Here is a 22415-nt window from a genome sequence, read left to right as displayed (position 1 = left end):
ATTAGCACTATCTTTATTAAAATAAAAATACAGTGAAACTAGTTTTATAGGTTATAAAATTATTCACTTCTCATATTTGGTGTACTAATAATAACTTTCTATGTGTTTTTGTTTAATTCTCTTCATTCTGATTTTAACTAGTGTCAACACAGCTTTAGAAGGAGATACTAATATTTTAAATGTTTTCTCTATGGACAAATTAACATTTCCCCAGAAGACCACAGTACAATTTTTTTCAAATATACTATGAATGTGACTACAATGTGGAGGACATAATGAAGACTGAGCTCTTAACTGCTTACTTTTCTAGATTAATAATCAAATGGGCCTTACTAAAGTAACTCCTATCCTTAAGAGCTGTAACCACATTTCCCATGAATAAAGAGAGCAAAATCAGTCTGCACAGCTCAAAGGTTACAAGCTCAAGGTTCAACTCAGATATTAAAATTATATGTCAAGCACTAGCATTAAAAAACATGGACCCTCACAAATTAGCGCTAAACAGAAAACGCCCTTGAACAGTGAAGGATTAAGAGCAAATGCTTTACTTGTGTGAAAGTCTGAACCACACTAATCTATATTTAGACCTTTTAAGAATGGCTATAAATGGAACAATTTTAAAGGATATAGGACAAGCTCATTTACTTTTTTTATTGCATTGGATTCTTAAATCAGACTGGATAGCAGTGGGTTTACATTTTTCTTGCAGCACTGTTTTCCTCAGATAATAACTTTTTTCCCCATTCTGATAAATGTGACCTTCATGCCAATAACTAACATCCAGAAACTCAACACTACATAAAGCCAGTGTTAATATCTGCTGCAGCTCCCCCAGCTGCAACTTGAAGAACTGGAAACACATTAAGGTAAGTAAACGGGTACACACAATACATCAAAAGGCACTTCACAGCATATTCCACACATTTGTAAGGAAGCAACGCTACCTACCTCAGTAACATGACAAGGTCTGCATCACTGGACAGACGCACCAGCCCTGGGGTTCCCTCTGTTCGAATAAACTGAATCTTCTCCCTGTTTAAGCAAAAAAAGGGTTCCAAAATGTCTTTTGCAAACAAGACACCGATGTACACCAAAGCAACAAGAAAAAGTGCTGGATATATCAAGAAAATCTCTGGGTTATGCCTCTGTATTTCAGACACCATTATTTTTGGTACCACACCATGTCCATGTGAGCAACAGAATCCTACAACCAAAAAATCCTAATTTGTTCTCAAGCATGTTTCGCCTGTTGCCTCATCTCTCAGAAGCTCAGGCTGCTTCAAGTAACACAGCCATCCAACCAATAAAAAAAAAAAAATCAATCCTTCAAGTTAATGCTAGTTGTGGCCCTGAATTCAAAGCAGGAGGCTGAGCCCTGCGGGAGAACATTGCTATTCTGAAAATGAAGTGTTTAAAGAGGTACTCTCCTTTTCCCCTCTTACTATAAATTCAAGCTCTACATTACAAGATCATTTGTGTTTTAAAGCAGATTTTACACATAACACTGTCCTAAGGATTCTTCAAAAACACCTTGTTCTCTCTTTCTCTCTCTCACACACCCTGTGCCCGAATGTAAGTGGGTGATTATTCCAAATTCTATGCCTATTAAATGCTGTGCAATGCTGTTGTTTATTAGGCTGAATATTAATTAGAATCTCTCACATGTGCCTTTGGAATTCTGACACAGGACAATGCTTGTGGTTTTGCATTTCTTTTTTCTGCCTTTTGAAGCCTCAATTGCTTTCAACACTAATGAGCCCAGGTGTCTTCCTGTATTATAATACTATTCATGTATTATAATACTATTCCAACATGAAATGTCTCTTAATTTGGTTTTACGATTAGCAAAGAAAAAAGAAACCTGGGCTGCAAAGGCTAACACTAATGAAAAATAAATTCAACCAAATGGTCACAGAAAAGAAACCCACCTTAACAAGTGCTCATGCGACTAGTGTCTACTACTACAGTACATTCTACAATAGTGGTGTCCGATTCATCTGGTCCCATGAGACGCATTTTGGCTGCAGTTGGATGGCAATACTGTTTATATGACAACAGCTTGGCAGCAGCAACACCAACGTCACACTGTCTCAGCCCTGAATTGGAGGGATCATCTCTGGAGTGAGAAGGGAGCTCACTAGGGCTGTGTAAAGCTTTGGTCCCTGATTCAATTCAGTGAAGATCTGGCCTGATTTGGTAGCCAAATCTCCAGATCCAAATCGAATCAGAGGACACTTCAATCTCTCCGAATCGAATAGGAACCCTCCAAATCAATTCAGAGAGATTTAGAAAGATTCAGACATAGAGAGAGAGCTTTAAGTGTTTTTTCTAAAGGGGCTTGTGAGTGCTGCGATGCTGGGGCGGATGGAGCGTCCCACAGGAGCGCAGGGGGCTCCCCAGAGCTCTCAGCAACAGACCTGGAAGTGGACTAGAAGCACTTCCAGGCCACTTCTGGGTCTGCCAGGGAGCGTGCCAGGTACTCCCCCGTGCTCCCCCCAGCACAGTGACTGGTGCCTCCTCGGTTGGGGGGGCACCCAGGGTCCCCCTACGGCCAATTGCCAGGGAGGTGCAGGGGGGAGGGGGCTCAGCATGCTCCCCGGCAGACCCAGAAGTGGACCAGAAGCACTTCTGGGTTCACCGCCGAGCACGTGGATGGCCCCCCCCCGCTCTCCTGTGGGCGACACTCCATGTGCCCCCACATCACAGCAATCATAAGTCGTGCCTGCTACCTCAAGGTATGTAGAAAAAACTTCTTAAGCTGTGCCCATGTCCTAATCACTGATTCTCTGAATCAGCATTGAATCCTCAGATTTGGAGTCGGCCGAATCGAATCAGGGACAGTGATCCGAATGGATAAATTGAATCACCGTCCCCGATTTGAGCCGAATCCAAATCAAATAGGGCCCACTTCACACACCTCTAGAGCTCACCCTTTATATTCATGCATATAGCCCATGTCTTCATTTTCGTTCCTAACATGAGCTCCAGTTTTTTTGAGGTTTTTTTTTTATACAGGCTTTTTACTACCTGTTAAGGTATAATTCATGCTTAATTTATATAGGTACCTGTGTCTGAAGACCTCTTCACTATTTAACAGCCTCTTGGGTTCAACTGTAAGGTTTTTAAAGAGATTTGATTCTGGTTTTGCAGTTTTATGATTAACAGCAGGTTAAGCACAATGTTCTTGTTCATAAAAGTCCCTGAATGATAATTTTGTACACATGCTGTCTTTGTCTTGTGTCTTTTTACTCAACCTCCACTCCCCATCTGCTGTCTCCTTATTTATTTTAAAAATTTAAATAGATTAGGCAACATGTAAAGGACTATTTTCAAATTAACTGTACTCTCTCATTTGTAAAACTGATTTTTCTCTACCCCATATTTTGGACAGATTTATTATTATTATTATTTCTATTGAGGCCTAGAGACCCTAAACACACAGGGTTATATCCCTGTACCAATAATTGCACCACGATATACCACAAAGCTATTCCATGCCCCAGAGAGCTTACAATCTGGCATTCAGGCAGCAGGTAAATAAAAAACAGCTGCACAGTAGACACATTCTTTGCATAAGTTAGTGCAGAAATGTCCAACTGGTGACCTGCAGACTGCATGCAGCTCAGGAGGGCTTAATTTGTGGCCCTTGGGCTCCCATCCAACAGCAGCTGGAGTCTCCAGGCTCCCTCTTTATCCTCCATCTTCCACACTCTGCCTCTGCTCCAGCATGCCAGAGTGCTAAAGAAGCCTATGGCCCAGAGCACCCATGTGGCATAGTACAGCAAAGAAGCCCGGGGCTGGGACGATGAGGGTGAAGCCATGGCATCCACATACACTTTGCACTAGGAGTCACCCAAGCATGAGATGCAGCAGGGAAGTGTCCACATGCAGTGCAATCCAGGGGGCCAGTTGGCTTGTGCTGGTGCAGCCCGAGTGGCATGCAGCAATCACTGGACTGGCTTCAGGGCGTAAGGCCCCCAGTTGCTTAAAAGTTGGATAGTCCTGAGTTAGCAACATACATAATATTAAATCACTTTAATGTACACACAAGTTTGAATGCCTTAATATCTTACCAGGATGAAGCTAGGCAAAGTCTGTTACTTACCTGCAACAGAGTCAAGAGCCATAAGCCAAATTCAGAAATTTAGACTGGTGAAATCTGGGGCACTGTGGCATGAGATACCACCACTGGCCACCCTTTAAGAGTGGGTGAAATTAGTTTGCACCTGAAAGCTACTAAGGAGATATGCTGATTCACTTCATCCCAGGCTTACACAGTCATACTGCCAATTTGGGGGTCTGCTCTGGCTTCCTGTGGGCCCCCAGAAAAGAGAAGGGATTGAGAAATGTCAACTTCCTCTATAAAGTCTGTAGGCCACAACTACAAAATGAGGGGAGAAGAAAGAGAAGCATAGATGAACACGAAATTTATGAGATCAAGAAGAGAAGTGAGAAGAGCAGGTGGGGAAGTGGTGGAAAAGTATGAGCAAAAGGTCACATGATCAGAAGTGGGGAGGAAGAAAAGCAGGGGAAGATGGCATAAGAATATGGTGAGACAATGGGAAAGCAAGAAGAAATTATAGAAATTCAGAGGAGAAACAAGATGGAGTCACAGCAGTACTAGGGAGAAGCTGATCAGATTAGGAATCAATAAAATAGAAAGGGTGAAATCCTGATTGTACCAATTTCAATGGGAGTTTTGAAAGACATTTGCATTTTGCCTGACGTACATATAAAAACAAAACAGAATAAAACGAAACAGCTGTTGAACCTTGGTAAGCCACAAAAAATTCCTCCAGGAACTGCTGCCCCCTCAAAAAATAATAGCAGAGACTGCCCAGTCATTAGCTAGCATAAAAATTAAAGACACAAGCACAAAAACAACCCAGACTATATAGATTTTTTTTTAAAGTAATTCAAATCATGAGAGCTTTAGCCTCTGCTTCCCAAAGACCACTCTGTTCAGCCTCTCATCAAAAGATCCAAAGATTTCATCAAAATCAAAGACCTCATGGGAAAAAAAATCACAAAATGCAGGTCAAGCCAAGCATATTCACTAAAGAAAGATCAGGAGATGCCTAATAAAGGCCAAAGAGGGTGTCTACACAAGACCTTTACTGTGGAGATGCCTAATTAGCTCCACAGTAAACATCTCAGCATCTACACTTGTGGCCCTATTAGGCTGCACGAAATTAATAAACTCTGCAACAGATTAATACTTGTAAATATAAGTACTATCCTGCTGCAGCGTTTTTTCATGTAAAGCAATGCACGTGTAGACACAGGCCCAGCTGGCTGGGGCATGAGGATGCTTCAGTGCAGGAGCTGCCTGCCAGCTAGCCCTGCATTGAAGCCATACTCTTGTACCCCAGCCAGCCCCTCCACATCATGCTGAGCTGGGTCTGAGCAGGACTGGCAGGTTGACCGCCCCAGACCCTCTGCCAGACAAAGCTGCTCTGACCAGGGTCAATGTGCTGTGGTTCTGGACGCATGTGTAAACACGGTGCCCAAGAACTATAAACTCCAGAGTGATTGGTGCCAGAGTTTATTACTGCACATTAATATGCATGTGTAGACATGGCCAAAGAAAATCCAGATAACCCAGAAAATTGCCACTGTAAACAAAGAAGCTCAGAAATTATCTCCATCATGTATGTTGTACAACTGTAAATAATTTATAATGCCCAGGCAACTCCAGCTCCAGGCAACTGAATGCAAATAATAATGTTAGGTTTATTTATATGCTACCTGGCAATATGAACACTTCCATAAAGGTGATCCATGATCTAGTTTACTTAGTTTTAAATTACAATAGTAATTTCAATATCAAAATGCACATCTAATAATAGAACAAGCAAATACTGTCATAGGAAAACTGTATACTGGTTAAACATGTGAAAATAATTTACCTGAAAAGGCCTTAATTCAGCCAGTTATTTAAGTATGTGCCTGACTTTAACCATCTTCAGTGGATCTTCTCAGTGTTACATGTACCAAATTAGGCACATACTCAAATACCTTGCTGATTCAGTGGCTTAAAGAATTGATTAAGAAAGGGGAAATAGAACCTTTATAAAGAAAAAAGGAATGATGTGACAGAAGTGTAAGTCCTAGATGTTGCATGGTACACAGTTTTTGAAGACTATGGTAGTAGGTGGTGAGCATGAAATCACCTATTCTTTAACAAAGTATATCAACTCCAAATAGTAAAGCAAGAGCAGAGATCTGGCTGGACTTCTCCAACTAACCCCAGAGTAAAACCTCAGGATCTTCAGTTCAACAGAATTATTACTCATTCTGCTAAGACAGGTTAGAAAGAAAGACATATATGTCTTCGTTCTACTTACAATGAGGATATTGACCTCATACACTGAAAGTGATGTATTCTGTAAACTAGTACAAAGTAACACCTTTTGTCCCTTGGTTTGTATTTTATATCTGCAAAGTGCCTGAACTTGAAAAGTGAAAAGTTAACATGTAAGCCAGGGAGCAACGTTTTACAAGCAGCAAAATCTGATAATGCCAATGGTCCTTTGAAAAGCTTCCAATTTGCAAACTGAGAAAACCAGTGCAACAGTTAAGGAAAAAACAGAGTGTTGCTATTGGAGTAAAAGGAGGTGAATGAAAATAGGAGAACCTTCCTGGAAATTCTTTTTATATTATCACCTGACAGGAATGGGCTTGCTCATGTTTCAAATGCAATTCCAATGGAACTAATTACCATATTTACCCAAATCTAAAACAACACTGAATTTAAGACGACTCTCCAATACTTGGATTACATACATAGAATGTTATAATCTAATTATTGGATTACTGAGTGGATATCTTAATTTTCAGACATTGGAGTTTCATCATAAGACTTGTCAGGATATGAGAAGAACCGAGCCAGCACACACTGATCAAGACATGGGACTCTGACTCTGGGAAGTCAGACCACTGCTTACTGGCAATCTCTAATGCACAATATAAGAGATCAAAACCTGAATAACTGCTTCAGGGATCCTGGCTTTCTCCATTTAAAAATCACAAATTCTCTGATTTAAAAAAACACCAAATCCATGATTAAAATGAAATGCCACTATATATATGTTAGGACTTATACATATATATATGTATGTATGTATGTATCAGTTGAGCACAATATTTTATTGATATATTAAAATTTCAAAGCAATTTGGAAGCCTACCAGTGCCTCAATCACTATAACAAAATAAATTTTAAATACCTATAAATTCTGCTGTTTGATTTTGGGTTTTTAATCATGGAAAAGCAGAGCTCTCCCTGTCCCCTTTGCTCACCGGGACATGGGTCCACCTGAGGTTGCCTTCCGCCCCTGCTAATTTGTGGCACTGAGCAGTCCTGACATACTGGTGCCCTGCCCATGCCATTGCCCCTCATTACTAACCTACAGCTCCCCAGCCCTGCTGTTTCCCCTTGCTCCTGACCCTCAGTCCCCTGGGCCCTGCTGGTGCCTCTCAGTTGCCACCCACAGCCCCCACATGCTCCAGCCTTGCTGGAGGGGACCCCAGCTGCCAGAGCTACAGGGCCAGGGACCCAGGTCCACAGCCCCCTGCCCCCCACAGTAGTGCTCGAGCTCTGGCTGCTGCCCATGGGAGCAAGTGGCTGTTGCAGTAGAGTGGAGCCCAGCTTCCCCCTTCCCCATGGGCAGCACAGCCGGAGTGTAGCCCTTTGGGGAAACAGCGGGGGAGTGGGTGGGTGTGGGCTGCTGCCCTTCCCCTGGAGCTTCTGTAGTCCAGCAGGTGGCACCCGGCATGGCAGGGCAGAGTGGGGCTGGGTGGGGAGGCTTGTGCTGCTACTGGGAGCCCTGCACTGCCATGGTGAAGCACTCCCTGCCTGTCTGGCAGCAGTGAGGGGCACAACTCTGTGCCACCATTCCTGTTGCTGCCAAGCAGGCAGGGGGTGCCTCACCATGGCAGCATGCATCTCCTAGAAGGAGCACAAGCTTCCCTGCCCCACTCTGCCCTGCTGTGCTAGGTCCACTGGGCTATGGAGGTCCTGGGGGGAAGGCAGCAGGGCAGGGAGCCCAAGCCTGCAGTGGGCAGCTCACACCCACCCTGAGCATAAATTTGGGGGGCACATGCCCCCTAGGGCCTCCCCCCAGCAGTGCATGCAGCAGCAGGGAGCCAGTCTCCCCTGGCCTCTGGATGAGCCACTCATGACTCCATCCCACTTCCCGCCTGGGCCCTGTGGCTGCGCATTCTGGCCCCAGACCCCAAACCCCATGCACTGTCTAGGCTGGGAAGCAGCCCCAGCCCAACTCCCTCCCTTCCTCACTATAGCCCCAATTCCCCTCTCCATGTGCCAGACTTACGAGCAGGAGCTGCTCTCCAGGCTGTAGCTATGTGCGTGTGTACATGCATACATGCACATGGAAGCCCCTGCCTGACTGCCCTCCTCCCGCTGTCCCCAGACCCTTGCTGTCTCAAACTCTGCCAGCCTGCAAGGGAAAGCCCACCATTTTCCCTGAAAATGAGAAAACACTTCTTTTATTGCATTTTTCCACGGTGGACAGAAAACCCAGATCCCTGATGATCATGCATGTGCGGTCAAAAATTGACAATTTTCAATTGTACTATACCCAAAGAAGTTCTGGAAACACATTTTAACATCAGTGTTTAATTTCCAGGATACGAGTTATTCAGTTTTATAGCTAAGTAATGTATACTTTTGTAATTAAAGAAGTCCAACCTATAGATGATATGCTCTCCTGTGCAGATGGTCAAGACAAAATACAAAAGGGCTTTCCTGTACTGAGTTCAAATGGTTTAACACCTTGCAGTACTAAGCTTTACACATTCTCCATATGTTTACATTAAGTGTTTTAGTAACCCCAACAAGAACACTATCCCTACTTATATTCTTAAATGGGGCCAGAAGAGCTTCATCTTGACTCTCTGCAGAAGGGTGAACTTCTTTTAAACATCAGCTCTGTTGTACCTGTGCTACATAATCCTGTAACTGTCACATAGGAATGTGTGAAACGGGACATATTTGATTCCGATTTGGCGCAAATCAGGGACAGTGATTCGATTCACTGATTCAGATCACTGTTCCCAGTTTGGCCAAATCCAAATCTAAAGATTCGATGCTGATTCAGAGAATCAGTGATTCGGCCATAGACACAGCTTTAAATGTCTTTTCTACATACCTCAAGGTACCAGGTGTGGCTCGTGAATGCTGCAATCCTGGGGCAGATGGAGCATCCCACAGGAGTGTGGGGGGCCCCCACATGCTCGACAACGAACCAGGAAGTGGACCAGTAGTACTTCTGGTCCACTTCAGGGCCTGCCAGGGAGCGCATGGGGCCCTGCGCCCCACAACTAAGCAATCGGCCACTGGGGGACCTTGGCTGCCTCCCCAGACCCAGGAAGCACCAGCCACCAAGCTCGGGAGGTACAGGGGAGCCCCCCCTGTGCACTCCCTGGTAGACCTGGAAGTGGACCGGAAGTGCTTCTGGTCCACTACCGAGTCTGCTGCTGAGTGCACTGGGGAGCCCCCTGCACTCCTGTGGGACATTCCATCTGCCCCACCACCTCAGCATTCACAAACAGCCTGGTACAAATTTAAAGCTATGTCTATGGCTGAATTGTCGAATCTTTCCACATCTCTGAATCAATTTGGAGGGTTCCAATTCAATTCGGAGAGATTAAAGGGTCTCCTGATTTGATTCAGATTTTGAGATTTGGCCACCGAATCATGCTGAATCGCCGCCAAATCAAATCAGGGACTGAAGCTTCGCACAGCCCTAATAATTACAAGATACCTTTAATGGCAAACTGTAGGGGATGTTTCATGGGACTGTGCAAGAATTGTATTGGTCTGTTTTGAGTCACCAGTGCAACAGTAAAAATGCTGACAGACAGTGCTGGTTAAGTTCATCTCAGAAAGCAGGGTTGGACCCAGCTTTTCAGAAAACTTGACATTTTGCCCAGCAAGATGTCCAGAGTGCAACTAGCCCCCACAGTATTTGTACCTGCATTACATTCCTAGATGCACAAATACTCAATACTGCCCAGGGCCACTTCTTTCCTGCACACCACCTTCTTTCACTCACTTGTAATGCTCCCTGGTATCCAGTGATCCCCTAGCTTAGTACATCTAAGTTTGTTTTTTATAGACACTGTCTTTTATACTTCTTGTAATGGAATGACAGATGAGAATCTAACTCTCCTCCAGTTCCCTTGATTCTTCCTTCAGGGCTCACCTATCTTTATATTACAGATTTTTTTTTACCCACTTTTAAAGTTATTTTTCTCCTCTTCTCTGCTTTATATTTAACATTGTACTGATTTATTGTTTTGCATATATTGTGGGCCCCTTCCCTGGTTACTCCCCCTCTTCACAACTTCTCCTGCAGATGAGAATGCTACACAGTGCTGGGATGGAAGAGGTGATTGGCAGTGATGGGAGAGCAGACCACATATATTAACATGGCTGACATGAGTGCCAAGAGATGGTAAGATCAGTTTGTCAAGTTGTTTTAGAGAATGAAGAGGAGCCAGATTGCTATACAGAATTGTCACTGCACTTTGACTGTGTGTAGTGAAGGTATGGAGGAGGATGAGGAAGATAAGATCAAGGGTCATGCAATTTTACTTATTTCCACTATTCCTTTCATTCCCCCAGCATCCTGCCTTGGATTATTCTACTGTCTCTCAAGAGAGGAAAAACATAATTTTTGTGGATGGCTGATAAGCCCAGCAGAGAACCAAATAAAAAAGAAATCAGAAGAGATCACCTTTGTGGCTTTGACAAGTTGGCTGCCTGTGCAAAAGCTCCCATTAGAGTAGAACTATATCACTGTCAAGGCTTGAAGCCAATATGCAAAAGAATATATTAAAGAAACACTACAACTTTATGAATAAATATATTTCTGACAGACTGAAATTACACTAGGGTGATCCCCAAGTTTGAATGAACTTGAACAGCAGTCATCCAGACAAAAAGTGAACTTTGGCAAAAGAAAATAGTAAATGATATATTGTGGTGAAATGGGGCTAAAGAATCAGAATAATTATTACCTGAGTGAGTGATTCCTGGTGAGATCTGGTTGACGCTCCTGTAGAATTTCAAAGATATTGGGCTGTCGCAGGAATGCAACAATCTTGTCATTATAGGCTGCAAATGTCAACAGAAGATATCTTACTGAACACTAATGTTATTTGAATAGCAACATAACATTTCTTGTAATTTTTAAAAATGACAATGACAATAAAGTTGAGCTCTATTTTCATTTATTACACTAACAGTACTCTATTGTAAAAAATGTCTAAATTGTGCTTTAGATATAAAAAAATTATCTTGTTTATGAATCAAATCTGATTCAGAACATGCCTTCATAAAAATTAACAATGTGACTTTTTCAGATGTTTCATCAAGCAAACCATAATTTCATGTTAACCTAGTAAACATATTTGCATGACTTTATGAAGGATCTTATTATCCATTGTCCTGCATCCTGTGCTATCATGTATATCAATGCAAAATGACAGCTTAATTCACTAATTTTTAAAAAGCATTTTGGGTTGGAAAGCAATATACACCAAGTTGTTTTTTATTGTTCAAGAAGAGAGGATTTGAATTTTTAATGGGAGTAACAGGGGCATGAATTTGAATTGATCTGACCTGAATTCTTTTCTTGAATACTTTATTGAAGGAACATAAAAAACTACTATAATCAATATTTTTACCCACTTTACATTGATACAAACAACTATACAAGTTACTGGGCAATAAAGAATCATATACATTAATAATAATATATTTTTAGATTAGTCAAACGGCAGCGCTAGATGGGAATATAAACTCACAAATTAGTTAATAGTAAACTAGCTGGTATAGCACAAATTTCTTATTAGCATATACAAGGTAAATAGTTAGGTGCTCTGCATTTGCTTCCAACTCTATTTTTTCTTGAAAAATACTAGCCTTTCTATTTTACTCATATTAATGGTCTGATCAAGTCCCACAAAATCAATACATTGAAATATATGGCTGCAAATCCATATTTCTACCCAAGCCTTAATTCATGCTGCTTTTTTGCCTGGTTATTTTATTATAATTCCAGGCACTTATGGCATGGTTTTCTTAAACTATGGACACTCATTACATTTGTGGTGCCACAAATGCCCTTGTAGTGCCACAAAAATAGCAGATCCACCACAACAGCTGGTGTGTCTACAGCACTGTGGGAACAACCACCATAGTGACTGGTGCCCCAGGAGCAATGGCAAGACGTGGTACGCTCACAGCAAAGGCACCACTGAGTGCTGAGGCATTACAAATGAATGCATGTCCATAGCCTTAGATTCTACAATGGTATGAGGAATAACCAGTTTTTCTCCCTTAATTATAAATGTCCTTATCTTAAGGGATTGAAAGCTTGACAGATTTAATTCCACTTCTTTGCTGTAGTGAAATAAATCAAATGTATAAATATTTATTCCTGTACAAATTTACCTTCAAAATTTTGTATCTTGTATACTGTTCTACTCTTGCTAACTTTCTATACTTTTGTAGCTCCACTGTTTCAACACTGAGAACTAAATCTCCCTTCCCCCTACTCATGATTTTGATGGATCACATCAAAACACAATGTGGAGCTTTTCTTTCAGCTCTTCAGCATTTATTTAACAAACACCATTTACACAGCTGGACACATTTCTGATGACGTGTGCAATTCTACCACCGGACAGACAGGCAGCCAACTTGTATTTTTCTGTATTTCTAAACTACCAAGAGCAAACATGTGCACCATGGGAGTAGGCTTCAGTTACTAGTGAAGCTTCCCAGGACAACTATCGAACAACAGAGCCCAAATTATTGCAAAACTATTTAAAATGCAGTTGTCAATGACCATCTTAATTCTTTGTCATTATTCGTCAGTTTATGCCAAAGAAAATAAATGAATTTAAAGTATTTCTTTACTGTATGTATATATCTTTAAAGTGGTTCTATCCACCAAGTTAGTGTCTATCCAAAGGTTTTGTGCCTATTCCATTGTCAATTATTCAACCACCATTAAAGTATCTTTGTTCAATGTAGCACAAATCCTAAACCTAAATAAAGCAGCATGGGAAAGGAGGTTAAATTAATTGTGATTGTCAAGTAAACATGACACTGAACCAAAAGCCAATCATAGTCAATCAGATGAATAAATCTTGATTTTTTTGCATAGTATGATAGTTGTTAAATTCAATGATTTGAATTCTGTTCTTTGTGGTATCAAACTCAGTGAGGTTGTGGATATGTAACTGGGAACTGAATTTAGGCTAGTGACCAATTCCAAGAAGACTTCTAGCCTTTGGCAGGTATGTGAAATAAAAACTCAGTGTGGAATCCAGGTTGATAGAGAATCTGGCCCACTATCTGAAACTTTTCTACCTCCTTCTCAGGGAAAGTTAAACAGGAATTTCAATGCAAGGAAGCCCTTGTTTTAACTAGCAAACATTTCCACACTAACGTGACTCTGCATGAAAACTTTTCGATGTACACAGATGGAAATTCCTTAACACAGAGTGCTGGTAGAAAGGTTGAACCATTATACAAAGTACTATACCAAACAGAAACACCCCAGCAGGGAACCCTGACATGCATAGTTAAATCGACATAGGCCTGTCTGAAGAGAATCATATGCACTGACATACCCACTGGAACAATGTCCTGATACTGCGCTCTACTGACTGTATTAAATGTGCTTGATGGTCTTGGTAAAACTGGTGGTCCTGAATGACGGGAGTCCTCTCCTACCTAAAAATACAGTAAGAATTAAGGTCAGCACCAAGCAAAACATGGCTGTTTTCAAACTGGCTTCAATCCATCAAAGCACTTAAGTACATGATCAGTCGTATTAATATGGGTGTGGTTACTTATGTAAACTGAAGTTAAGCACATGCATAGGAACTCTGCTAAATCAGAATCAATATTCCCACTAATTGCAACAGCAGGAGTTATCTGTAATGGAAGAAAATTATGAAAACTCAGCATCTACTGTATTGTGTTTATGCAATCTAAGGAACAAGAAACATTAATTTGGGCCATTTTTCCATGCACTTCCAACACAGCGCCAGGCACTTTTCATTAGTAAACCACACTAATTAAAAGCACCCACACATTGTGTATCAGCGGCATAGTACACTTCTGTGCTAAGAAAAGGAAGTGGTGCACTTCGAACTAAAGTACATCCAATGTGTTTTAATTCAAAGCACACCACTGCCATTTTCTCAGTACAGAGGCATGCTGCATCACTGAAACACAATGCATAAGGCTGCCACAGTGCATCAAATTACATGCACTAGATTTCCAGTGTGTTGGAGCAGGCTCCTCTTCACGTGTGCAGCTGCTCTTGGGAGTTTCTTGGGCATTGTGAGGTTCTATATTTACTGCTTTTCAACTACCTCTAACTTCCAGCTGTGGCAAGTCAATCTGGGTTTTTAGAACTAAGATTTCTTCTTTAATTCCTTGCATTTTTTTTAAACCAACAGGAAATAATTCTGTGCTAACTGTCATTAGTTGAGTTTGCCAAGTCTATTTTGTGAACACAGTATCAGTAAATGGAGGAATGGAAGTCAGCCTGCACTCTGCAGGACAAACAGAAATAAAAAAGCTGTAAAGGCACATTTATTTCATCACTGCAGAGAACAGATAAGATTTTGAATTTCTACAAGGAGCACAAATGTGTTACAGATATGTAGTTGCAGTAAAACCACATCCTTTAGTTCCTAGTAGTGACCATGATGTCTGAGCAGCTTCTGTAATATGCTGTTGTAAACTTAATATTGTTGCATTAACATTACTTTTTTGCATTTAAAAACTAAATGCTTGTCATTAAATTGCCCTTTGCTTAATATATGCACGAGGGTGCTTCAGTGTAGGGGCTGCCTGCTGGCTGGCCACACACAGGAGCACACTCGTGCTCCAGCCATCCGTTTTGCAGCATCTTTAGCCAGGCAGAGCAGCCCTGTGGTGGCAGGCTCATCTCCCAGGCCCTCTGCCAGCCAGAGCTGCACTGACTCAGCTCAGCATACTACAGTCCCAAGTGCATGTGCAGACACGGTGCCCAAGAGCAATAAACTTTGGTGTGGTAAGTGCTGGATTTTATTGCATTGCATTAATATGTTCATGTAGATGTGCCCAGATAGTACAAAATGGTACGTGCCAGCCATATGCCATTCACCCCTCCCTACCTCAACCTAAACCATGCCAAAGGTGGAAACTGGCAAGGAGGGCATCAAGGATGGGAAAACCTTCTCACAGATTGGTCCTGAACATGGGGAGTGAAAGAAATCTTACAATCACATTTCCCACCTTATTTCTGAATTGTGCTGAAAGAAAAAGCAATAGAGCTGAGATGTGATCCCATAGTATTTACATCTGACATAAATATGAATAGTATGATTGATTCAGAGGCTGCTAGTGATGACCCAGTTCAAGAGCTATGTAATCAAAACCTCAATACAGAATTTTATTATATAAGTTTTTAAAGCATTTCTCATTTGAATCCATATTCTAAATATTTCTAATTTTACAAATTCCATGTTATATCATATGGACCACAAATGTCTGATATTCTGTTCATGGTAACAGGAATATTTACATTTACTTTTCTATAATGCTAAGGCTTAACAGGGCATTATGAATAATGCTCTTTTGCTACATCAATGATTCCCAACATTTTTAGACTTATGGCACCCTTCAGAAAATTCCAGCTCTTAGTTCTCACTCACTTTTGACTACAGAAAAATAATAGAGCAAGTCTTCTGTTGCAAAGAACTAGGAAAGACCAAAACAGGTCAGAGTGCTTTTTGACACCATAGACTCCTATTTGAAACCTCTGGGTTTATCTTGTGAATCTTGTTTGCACACGTAACAGTGCTAAAATTGTGTGGCACTCTGCGGTACCCTGGTTTAGAATCACTGAGCTACATGAAACCTACCTATTTCCTTAGACACTTCCCTAGTCAGTGTAAATTACCATAGGTAGTAAAAAGCAGGTTCCTGCTGTATTCAAGAGCCCTCATGTGGTTTAATGGGTAACTACAATATAACAACAATAAATACATTCCAACTGAATCATTATCAAATCGTACCTTTGAGGGTCTTAACTGGTGAGAAAAGAGGTTATAATGTTGGCTGATTGATCACACCAGTGGAACAATTAAAATACTAAAAGAATAATGAACGTTTGCATGTTATTACATACAAATATTCAAAACTGAAATCCTGGAGGTGAAGATTAGGCTTACCTCACCCGCACTATGGCTGCGCTGTCGGGTTAAATGCTGCCGATGAACTAATGCACTAGTGGGCCTGCTACTCTGCAAGGGAAGCCGGGGATCGATGAATGTAGTGGTGCGGGAATTATGGTCAACAAAAAAAGCCTGGAGGAGGGAAAAAACAGAGCGTTCACTTGATCTGAACCAACATGCACTGTAAACTAGGCCATTTCTAACCGCACCTTCCCTGCAATAAGCATACTTGCCAGAGGGAAAGCAGCCATGGGTTAAATACAGAAGATATGGATTCTAGTCACTACTTTAAGAAGTTACTACATTTTACTGTACCTCATCTTCCCCTTCAGCAAACAAGAATAAGGGTTAAATACAGAAGATATGGATTCTAGTCACTACTTTAAGAAGTTACTACATTTTACTGTACCTCATCTTCCCCTTCAGCAAACAAGAATAACATTTCCCAGATCATAGGGGTGTTATAGGGCTTACTGGCTTAATCCACTAACATTTTATAAGGCAGTCATGTATACTCAGTTGGGAAGCATCATAGAAATGCCCAATTATATCATGGTATAATTGTTCAAGAAGAGAGGATTTTAATTTTTTACAGGAGCAACAGGGTCCAGCAATTCATTTTCCTTATAAGCAGCCAAAAGGAGGTCACTTAATGGCAACAACATTGCTCTTTAAAAGCTATTTACCTTATGAATATGAACACAAGTGGGTGTGTATGCATCTTAAGCCTATGATTATGGTTCTATGACACAATGTGATTACAGGTATGTTCACTGTCTTCCTGCTGAAATCCTTCATGGTTGAACAACCTACAAAACTCAGCTGGGGTCACAGAGAACATACTGCTAAAATGTGATTAAAAATTCAAGACAGGCCCAAGGGTTTCATGGGATGAGAAAAAAACAATGAGTATTGTTTGGCTCACCATTTTCTGAAACAGGACCACACGATCATGAGGAAACTCAGAAGCTGCAGTACAATTAGAGCAAAAAGCCTCTGTATTTCAAGATCGAAACTTGTTCCAGTTTTAGTGTGGCTCTGGGGAAACATTTCCTTCCTATTCTCATGCTTTTGTGGGCCTTCAGCCATGGTGAAAAAAACACAGAGCTATCTCAGAAGAATATTTAAGTTCAGGGAGAAGGATTTACAGCAAAACAAAACATGCCTCTGAGGAAGCAAGGAATATAAATCACAAAGCGGTTAGTGTGGCTTGTTAATATTACTTCTATTTTTCTATGCTTGAGAGGCATTCAAACACGATGCTTATGAAAATAGATAGGTAGACACTAAATCTATTCAATCTAAAACCATTAAGTGTGAAGACCTGCTTTTTCCCCCCGCCTTCTCCTGAGTTGGTAATTTGGGTCTATTGAGAAGGAACCACTTCCTCTTCTGAGCAGTATGAAAACAAACAGACAGAAGAACAAATGAGTTATACCAGTGCAGAGTGAAGCATTACTGTTTATTATAACAGGGATCAAGAAACAGCTGGGCAAGGGGTATCACTGATGCAAGTCAATGCAGCAAGGCACTGCTCACGTAAACTGGGGGAAAAGTGGGGAGATTCTGGGGCCTGCCCCACAGCATGTAGCCTGAGCAGTGAGAGGCCCAGGAACAGCACAGAAGTTGGACACACTTGATTTAGCAGAAAGTTTCCTGGGTAATAAACTGTAAAACATGTTTGATAACTGCAATGTGTTAATAGCAATCTTTGGGCTTTGAACTGATAGAGTCCACTTTTGCCAAGCAGTGATGTCATTTGTGGCACCAGTAATGTAGACTCCAGGTATTATAGAAGTATGAAAGCAAAGTGAAAACTGTTTTAAAATCTCAATGCTGGTCTTAGAAGTGGGTTGGCAGCCGTTGAATGGACCCAGGAATCTAAGTTGCTTATGCTCCTGGTTGATGTATTTACTTTTCCTTGCTAGCAGGTACCCAGAAATACTTTGAAAGCTCCACTGTCTAATATTGTATCTAACTGGATCTACCAATATTGTAAAGAAAGTGAGTCAACTTTCATTAGCTCAAAGTCTGAGTTCAACAGACCAACCTTACGGTACAGTAGAATTAGAAAAAACATCAATAAAAATATTGATTCAATAGAAAAGAGAATTCTGCTTGGACACACATTGCACAAATCTCTGACTTAATGTGGCAATCTAACACAGTATGTAATACTTTTTCATGCATACACTTAAATAAGATATGCTTAAAGACTATATTAAAAATGATCACATCTTATTAAGCATGAATGCTTGTGGGCACGCCAGTGGCAACCTACCATAACAAAGCATATATTTACTATACTGAAAATCTATTAAATAAAATCATTGTAACTTCAAAGCTCAGAGTTAATCTGGACACTGAGATCACAGCTAGAAACTCAGTCTAGCACAAAAAAACAAAACTAAATCTAACATTACGGAAATTCCCACCACTGCTCTGAAAAACAAATTTTACAATGGTTAGGCAGAGAGACTTGGTACCTTGGCTTGGCCAAAAGCTACTTGTATAGCACCAAGACCTATAGCTGTTTAAATAAAAAATTAGCACTTTAAGTAAAAAGCTGTGAATGCTCATCAAAATAGTTTAATTCTGATGTTTTTCATTTGTATATTATATAATATATGCACACAAATTCATACAGGAAAATAGGAAGTAAAATATTTTAACAGGCATTACAAATATGTTAAAGTTAATATCCATAAATATATTTAATGCATCTTTAAATACATTGAATTTACCAACTGCATTATACACACACACACACATACACACATAATACTCAATTTGACAGTCTTTAAATAATAATGAATTCAACAATTAAACCATAAACAATCACTTTACTGTATGAAAAGATTTAATACAAAATATATGTATATACATTTACATGTATGCCTGACTCTACACTATCAGCCTACATATGTTGAGAGAGGGAATACAAAAACACAGATACAAAGTTGCTTTTTAGTTCAGACCCCAAGATTTCAGAAGTCCTGTGTATTAATCTCCACAGAGTTCAATCAACGTACCTCAGATCACAAACAAACAGAGAGGAGAGGGAAGATAACCATTTGGGAGTATGGGCAGCTTGTTCTCCCTGCCCCATACATGTTTACTCTGTGTTGCTTTTGAAATCAACTTCAATGTATTTGTAAGTTAATGGGCAACTGAAAAATCATGGAGTATGTCTTAATTGCTGCACAATAGGGTAAAGGTATGTTCATTCTGAACATGAGAACTAAACAAAATGGAAGAAATATTTATGTATTGTAGTATGGCCAGAAATCTCTCGCCCTCTTTGGCCAAGCAACGCAAGAAGCATTGTATACTTCAGTTATTCCTAAACTAGGAAAAGGAATGGGAAGGTGATAGGATAATATAGGAGGAAAAAAAAACCCATAAAGCAGAGTAAAGTAACTGATCGCCACTTTACAGTAGAAAAAACTCTTTTTTACAATGCTGGATCCAATGCCCAATTTCAGCACACAGGACCAGAAGGGGCAGTGCCAGGCTCCAGTGCCCTATCCTGGTGGGAGGGAGGAGGCTGGGAAGTGGGGTGCCAGCCCCCAGGATTCAATCCCAGTGCAAGGGGAGTACAAGGGGGCAGCACCAGCACCTGGGGACTGAATCCTGACACACAGGGGGTGATAGGAAGTGGTGCCATCCCTCACAAGACCCAAGTGGTGCCATCCCCCCAAGGATGGGGCTCAGGACCGTTGCACAGGTAGCAGCAGTCCTGAGCCCCATCTTTTATCAGGCCCACAGACTTCTCCACCTAGCCTGAAGACAGGCCCTATGCTACCCATCTGGTCTTAGAGCCAAAAGGTCAAGCACCACTTGTTTAGACAGATGTTTCTGTTTTGAGCAAGGTGTTCTATTAGATGACTTCCAGAGGTTCCTTTCAAGCCCTATGATTCAATGATTTTTTTATTCTCTTAGTTTGTTCACCAGTGCTAATAAAAATGTATTTCTCATCAAAACTCATATCTCTATTACCACCTCACATTCTAAATCCATACATGCTTTTTCCTTCCTACGCTCCTGCAAAAGGATTAAGAAAAAATCCTGGGTAATGATACCACAGAAAAGGCCACTGCAAACTCTAATTGGTCATCCTAGCTTTTTTTAATTTTTTAAATTTTTCTTAAAACTTTGAAGATGATATGACCACATTTAATACAAAATCATATAAAAAGTAAGTCTAATTTTCCCATTTTCAACAGGACCCAATAATACTTTTCTAGAAATAAAAAGAAGCACTTCCAATATCCCATTAACTTCAAGTAAGAAAAATTAACGTAGAAACCCAAGAGAAAAATTAAACTGCCCCTGGCTGAAGAAACCACAGCTTAACTTTACTAACAATGAATGTTTCTCATCCAGTGAATGGTCATTTAAAAATAATTAAGACCTCTATACACCACACTCTAACTTTAAAGTATAAAAAGCCTTCCAATACAACCACCTAAATCAGTTATTAATTGGCAAACTATCAACAAACACTTTCTATCAGTATTTATTGCCAGTCTTAAGCCCCATGCAGCCCAAAACTGATTTAATTCCCAAAACCAATCCAATCTAAATGTATTATATTTCTTCTGAGAAGCTGATCAATATTGGCTTTATGTAGTACTTGGATGTTCCTTCAGGAACATCAGGTGCTGTTTAGGAAAACAAATATGGTGGCAATAAATTCTGTTTGAGAGATTTTGGGGAGGAAGAAATTGAACCTTTATAAAAAGTCCGACAAAATCAAACCAATATGGCTTAATAGATTTTAAAGTTGCAGAAAAAGCACAAAAGCATAATAGGCCAGTGTGAACAGGAAAAAGTCCTAAGAAGACAAAAGAGCTACATGCATTTGGCAGAGGAGTCTACATTTCTACAGTTTGGGTATGCGCAGATGTTCACCATACCTTACTTTAAGCCGTGTAACTGTAGATCGGGAGTGACGTGTAAACATTTGCCAGTGCGGGAGCCATGCTAGGAATGTGGAATAAGTCAGGGTAGGAGGAGGAATGGGCAGGATCAGAGGGCAGCAGGGGACTAGTGAATTCACAGTGGGGGTTGGTAAGTTGAGGGAAGAGGGGACTGATAAGTCTGTGGGAGGATGGGTCTGCAGGGGGTGGGGTCGAGTACTGAAAATAGCCCAGGTCAGGGTATGGGGGGGGAGGGGAGGTAGGAGTCTGAAGAAGAGCAGTGTTCAGGAGCTGGGGTGAATGGCTGGGTTTCCCCAGCCCCAAGGCTGAACTCCAAATGTGCAGACATTCACTAAGTCAGGCTAACTCATTCCCAATGTAATTTAGATCAGCTCCTCAGGTGAACTAATTTAGATCAGTCCCACTATTTTTTGCCCAATTAACCTCCTTGAACATCTACATAGTTTGGCATTTAAAGGGACCTAACTCGAGTACCCTTCTCAATAATACTCCCTCAGTACAAACAAGATATATCACTCTATGCAAGGCAGGAGGAAGGAAAATGGCCACAGTAGCACGTTCTCTATGGGAAAGATTAATCATTTCTCTAGTTGTCTCCACCTTGGCTTCTTTTAGAGCAACTGTCTCAATTCCATCAGTATAGAGACTAAATCCAAACAGACTTCTATTTGCATTCCAGTTACCTTGCCCTGATGGTCATGTTTCATTTCCCAGCCTCTTGGCAGCTCCAGCTGTTTGTTAGCAAACATATTAAGGAAGCCCACCAGATCACGATTATGCTGGTAGCGCTCAAAATGGTGGGTGTCCCGCCGGACTTTGGTGATCATGTGCTTTAAACACGTGTTGTTTGTAAACATGCGGTAGGCACTCTGAAAAATCCATCAGAAAAATAAATACATTTCTGAAAAGAAAATCAGAATTAAATATCTATATAGGAAGGCCATTAGTCCAACAATTAGAATCCATCCATTCTGATGAACAGACAACAGCTTGAGACCCAATCTGATGCAGTCTCCAGTGAGGTTAACAGAAAGATCCCTCCTGTGTTCAATGTTGCCCAAGAGTAATACCACTGAAGACAAATGGCCTGCTCATGCATTTAAAGTTATGAATGCACATTTGTGATTTGACAAACTGGACCCTCAACAATTAGAGCAATGCTTATATATCTATAAAGCTCGTGTACTTTAAAGATAGGTAG

General features: G+C 40.9%; 1 protein-coding gene across 2 annotated transcripts in view; it reads right to left on the bottom strand.

The window, feature by feature from the left end:
- Nucleotides 1–22415, bottom strand: part of HECW2 (HECT, C2 and WW domain containing E3 ubiquitin protein ligase 2) — a 329502-nt gene that overhangs the window by 52662 nt on the left and 254425 nt on the right. For both annotated transcript variants that reach the window (XM_090045208.1, XM_090045209.1), the window contains 5 exons: nt 21898–22083; nt 16269–16403; nt 13671–13773; nt 11046–11142; nt 949–1032 (listed from right to left, as the gene is read on the bottom strand). In XM_090045208.1, coding sequence (XP_089901334.1) covers nt 949–1032; nt 11046–11142; nt 13671–13773; nt 16269–16403; nt 21898–22083 — 605 coding nt within the window. The remainder of the gene's footprint in view (nt 1–948; nt 1033–11045; nt 11143–13670; nt 13774–16268; nt 16404–21897; nt 22084–22415) is intronic.

This window comes from Crocodylus siamensis, chromosome 4, assembly GCF_052110815.1.
Source record: "Crocodylus siamensis isolate JL-2025a chromosome 4, ASM5211081v1, whole genome shotgun sequence".
In the NCBI taxonomy this organism is placed as follows: Eukaryota; Metazoa; Chordata; order Crocodylia; family Crocodylidae; genus Crocodylus; species Crocodylus siamensis.
The sequence above is the reverse complement of the archived record's forward strand: the minus strand, read 5'-3'. Positions and strand labels throughout refer to the sequence as shown.